The sequence below is a fragment of the Lepidothrix coronata genome, unplaced genomic scaffold (assembly GCF_001604755.1).
Source record: "Lepidothrix coronata isolate B3197 unplaced genomic scaffold, Lepidothrix_coronata-1.0 Scaffold1264, whole genome shotgun sequence".
In the NCBI taxonomy this organism is placed as follows: domain Eukaryota; kingdom Metazoa; phylum Chordata; class Aves; order Passeriformes; family Pipridae; genus Lepidothrix; species Lepidothrix coronata.
Window position 1 is genome coordinate 1 of NW_016691444.1, and position 5,192 is coordinate 5,192.

The 5,192-nt window shown below is 35.8% G+C and overlaps 1 protein-coding gene across 1 annotated transcript; it reads right to left on the minus strand.

The window, feature by feature from the left end:
• Positions 1-766: 766 nt before the first annotated feature.
• LOC108510542 (NACHT and WD repeat domain-containing protein 2-like) lies at positions 767-5,167 on the minus strand (the record flags this gene model as incomplete). Its single annotated transcript, XM_017840221.1, has 4 exons — positions 4,977-5,167; positions 3,287-3,490; positions 1,648-1,792; positions 767-1,356 (listed from the first exon to the last, which is right to left on the minus strand). Coding segments are annotated over exons 2-4 (873 nt in total), but the record flags the coding sequence as incomplete, so codon positions are not given.
• Between the last annotated feature and the right edge of the window lie 25 nt (positions 5,168-5,192).

Consider the following 5,192-nt stretch of genomic DNA (forward strand, 5'->3'; position numbering starts at 1 on the left):
AATGTCACTCTATAGGAAGCAGATACATTATAAACAGTATTGTTCCCTTCTCCATTTCTTTCTGCCTGATATGGCTGTTTCCTAGCCCACTATGCTAAATTCTCTGACCACCCTGCACAGAACTCAAAGTTGTGACTCCCAGCTGAAGAATTAGGCTTAGAGATGCCAGCTTGGTCTTTTTCTGCATCTGGTCCCCCCTGGCACAAAGTGTTTCATTCATTTACCTGTAGTAATCAGCTCAGTGACTTAAACAGCATATGTCAGATAAATAAGTACACGTATTTTTGCAGATTATTTCAGATAGATTTGTAGCAAGTGTATTAGACTAATTCTGGAATAATTTCTGATGAGAACATGAAATGGCATGACTTGGAAAGAAATACTGCATTTGTGTTTAAGACTAAAACCAGCACATGATGTTTAGATGGTTGCAGATTCATAGGACCTCAGTGGAACAAGAGGGAGAGATCATTCTACAATACCCATTGTTAATTCAAAATATATTGATTCCTATTAGGCTTCTAAGAGCTCTGTTAACCTTTTTTTGTTTTGGCTAAGCACATGATACAGATATGTTATTATCGGAAGGTAACTATTTTTCTGCATATGTGTACAATAATATGCTGAATATACCTTTTATTATTTTTATTTTATATATTGAGGGCTGATATCTGATCTGTTGACAAAAGGAGGAATGAAAACAAAGTTGGCCTTTACACACAGTAATACTCCCAACATGACATTATTATGTAAGGTATTTATTTACCTTCTTTGCCGCTTCAGCTAATAGAAGAGTCTTCCCTGTGCATGGTCCTCCATATATGATAAGAGGGTTAATGTGTCCTATTTTGCTAGGTAAAACATACTTGTGAACTATGTTTAATGCCTCACATCTATATTCATAAAAAGTGGAGTATGTTTTACACAGCGATGAGTGTTGAAGAACTTCATCATACAGTGTGTCTGTCTCCGTGTCAAAATTCTGCTGCACTGTAGCTTGGATTATATCAATCATGTCTTCATAGAACTGTTTACCAAGTCCTTCAATGTAATGGTTCTCCACTTCTTGGGAGTAGCCCAGTTTCATGTCACAGTGAGTGACGGATGTGTACACTCTCAGATTGGACGATGCAACAATGGTAGGAATGAATTCGTCCCTGAGTTTGATTAGTTTCTCATGGGCTTCAGGATCTCGTAGAAACTTCCCTGCTGTATGTACCACATCCATGTATTTTCCCATCTCTGGAATTTTAACGAAGCGCTCAATGTTGGCAATTTTCCGAATGTAGCAAACACACTTCTTTAGGAAAGCTGGTGTTTGTTTACCCAAGGCAAAATCAAGTTCATCTTCAATAGCTGAGGATGAAAAGAACACAGAGTCTCTGTTAACTTTTCTTTATAAACATGCCTTACCCCCAACAGGCAGACTCTTAAATGATTGCATCTGTTTGTAAAAAACTAAAAAAATGGAAAATTTGCTGGGTGCTTTTCTATGGGTTTTAGTCTCAAGCAAACATAACAAACCTTTTTTTCCCCTTTCTTTAATTATATGAGAAATGCCAACAGAAATATATCTTCATGTTTGAGGAAAGGTTGACAGAAAAGACAATAAATGGATAACATAAAAATTGTTAGTAGGAACTTTACCAGAGGAAAGATATCTCTTTGCTTGGCTATGTTTCATTTTTCCTTTCTCATACAGCAATTTCACAGCAGTCTTAAAAATCTTCTTAATCTCTTCTGATATATCTTGCCATTTGTTCTCATTCATAGAGTTTGGAGAAGATTCCATCTTTTAAAAATATCCACAGTTAAACAGTAGGTATAATACACATATCTACAACTTCAGAAAGTAACAGTCTAATATTCAAGGTCAAAAATAACATAGTAACAGAGAAACACATACACTTAAAAAAATAAATAAGGGTTAAACTTTTTATACTGAAGGTGATCATAATGTAGCTACTTGGAGTATTTTGTGAATTCCTAGTGTAGGCAGCTAATGCAATATTTTTCAAGAATAAGGCCAATAATACCTTTATAGAAAGAGGATTTTGAAAACCAAGCCTGAAATAATAAAGCCACAGTAATACTGCTAAAATTATCACTCCTTTAATGAGAAGTAATAATGGTAATAATTTAAACTCGAATATTAGCTAGCATATTTTAAAAATACAAGATCATATGTGACATTACTTTCATTCATTCATTGCTATAGTAACAGTAATCTTACTGTCATCAGAGAGGAACTCTAATATAAATTCACTAATCCTTTCAGATGGTATCTTGCAAATGCCATGATGGAGGTTTCTCTAAGGAAGTTGGGCTTTACTTACTACAGATGAAATCTTTAAGGGGTCTCCAGTTTTCCTGGAGGGTGTAACAGGAAAAAGAACAACCTCCAGGACAAGCTCCCTAGCAACTCTTTCTTGACATATTAACAGCTGTGTGTATTTTATTCCTTTCTGTAAGTTTATGAGATGTAAGTCTGTGTTACACCTTTAAGTTATGTTACATCTATGCCACACCTTTAAGTTACAGCTTTAAGTTATAACATTTTTTTATCTAGTCCTATGTATCAGTAGTTTGAAGAAAGGTATAAAAGATTAATAAAAACTCCCAAACCAATAATACAGTATGCATTCAAAGTGAAGTGAAAACTCCTTTAAGGACTTCATTTTTTGTACACTAAAATCTGTCCTTTGTTATATTGGATGTGTAGGAGGATAGAATTGAGCCATGATAATATACAGTTTTTGTTGTCATCAATTAAAGGCAAATGCCTGTTTTAAAAATAATAATTAACAGTGTTCCAAAATCTTATAATACAGTTAATAAGTTAAAAGTATGACACCTAACTCAAGACATGCTAAGCACTTATTAGAGAGTTCTCTTCTATGGGGATAGAAGGGAAAATTCCTCTGCAAGTCCTGTTCATTGAAATCTAGCAAAAGCACAATACTAAGTAGAAGAGCCTGAGCTTTCCCTGTTACAACATCAGGGAAGGAAAGAGAAATCTGTACAGCTGTCTCACTAGCCCCAGTAGGTCATGGATGACAACAGTCCCCTTCCTCTAGCTGTTATCAGATGCAGGAGTCAAGTTCCTTGGTGTTTTGCGGCTGCTCCCTTCACCATGCATGGGAAAGGAGCATCACAGCAGCAGTTGCTCAGGTGTGGACAGCACTGTAGAAGCCAATTCAGAGACAGCAGCAAGTGTCTGGCCTTGGGGACTCCCTGGCACTAACTGACAGAGAAGAATTTTGTTGAGCAGGTGACTATGACTTACCGTATTCTGGTAGTTCTTCAGCATTTCAGATTTTGGTCTGAGGTAATATGCTGGTGGCACTGCATTCTCATCCCTGCAGTACCACTCTTCTAAAATCCTTGTCTCTAGCTTGGCCTCTACAGCAGCATCCAGGATCATTTCAAATTCTGACGATTCAACTTCCCCTGGTATTCGTATGTTCCCATACTTCTCTCCCAATAGGCCCTATGTATTTACAGGAAAGTAGGGATTAAATTTTTCTTTTTCGTTATGCCAAAAAAGCCTCTTCATGGTCTGAATTTCATAAAAATAAGTCTAATAGTAGTTAATGACTTTGAAATTACTAGGAAGGGAAACAAATACCGTGTGAGATGAATTACTGTAAAAGGTACTCTATTGAACTGTATCTTACATGACCTGGTAAAATTTCAAGTAGATGTATTGTCTTGCATATTATTAACTGGTAATAAAACTACGAAGGCATTCAAAAGAATTAATTAAAAAATATCCAACATACTTAGCACAGTGTTGACTCATGTACTACTGAGTTCCATTAGTCACAGGTAGAGATTAATCTCACATGAAAAAGCAAATATCAAAATACTTTTCTGTGGACAAAGGATAAGTATGTATGCCTTTATTCTTATAAAAGTTCATGTTCTGTTTGATGAAAATTCACATGATGTTATGCACAGTTCATATTGGTGCTATTAAAGATGTGGCTTATACCAGCAATACTAAGGATCAATGTTGCAGAACCATGAGCTACTTTGCTGTTTTACATTCCTTTGTTGTCTTTGCCCTGGTAGCTGTTCATTGAAGAACAGTGGGGCAAGAAAAGACAAAATACTGAGTAGAAATGGACCAAACCCCATTTTAGTACTTAAATGCGTATCTTTTGTATAAAGGTAAAGGTTTGTGGAAGTCAGTTTTTAAACTGTGGCACAGGAGATATTTCACTTCCAAAAATGAGGAATAAAATGGTGGTTATGGTATACTAAATACTCTTTTTTGCATTTATTTATGTAGTTTACTATCCATAAATATTCTATAAAATATGATTGTAATATCCTGGACTTTATAGTGTTATAGGAAATTACTGCAATCTTTCATCAATTTTTTTCAAATTTGTGATCATCAGATCAATTCTGCATTATATACTTGGTCCACAAAAGTCAGTGAGAATTCTTACTTCATTTATAATGGGATTTTTGAAAATTCTTTCCTAATTTTAAATGTATTCAGTAAAGATCTTCAGTTAATGAGGAGGACTTCATGCAGAGAGGAACCAACAGTATCAACATTTTGATTTGAAGCAGAAAGATCTCTTAGTAAAGTAATGCTAATGCAAATACAGTAGTACCCTAAAGATGTAAATGACCTTGTTTGTAAATAATAATATCTAAATATTCATTATTTTTAAACCACTCATCATAATGAGAAGCTGTTTTAAACTCTTCCAGCTGAAGATCAGCCTGAAAATCAATAACTGATGATGATGAAGTCTGCTTCACTGATTATAAAAGCATGAAGCAGCAGACCACTTTTCTGAACTCAGTTATGTTGGCAGAGGATACTTCAGTGGTTTACTAAGCCAGATGCTGCAGCCTCAGAGCACAGACATCAGAGCAGTGCATGAACATTTCCTAAACTCTTTCGGGGAAAACCACCTCAGTTAGCTCAGACCACACTTCACATCGTGTAAACTAACCTGGCTTAGTTTTGCCTGGAGCAGATTAGGAAGAACTCATATGAACTACCAAGCTGGCTTTGATGGCAAGAAGTTGGCATCCTTCAACAGAGGAGCTGTGACAAAGAGCTGGTGGGCAGGAAAAAGTCAATGTCTGTCCACTGCTTAGGAAAAGTGAAGGAATGTAGGAATTGTGATAGCTCATATAGCCAGGTTCCAGTTTCTGACAGGTCACAG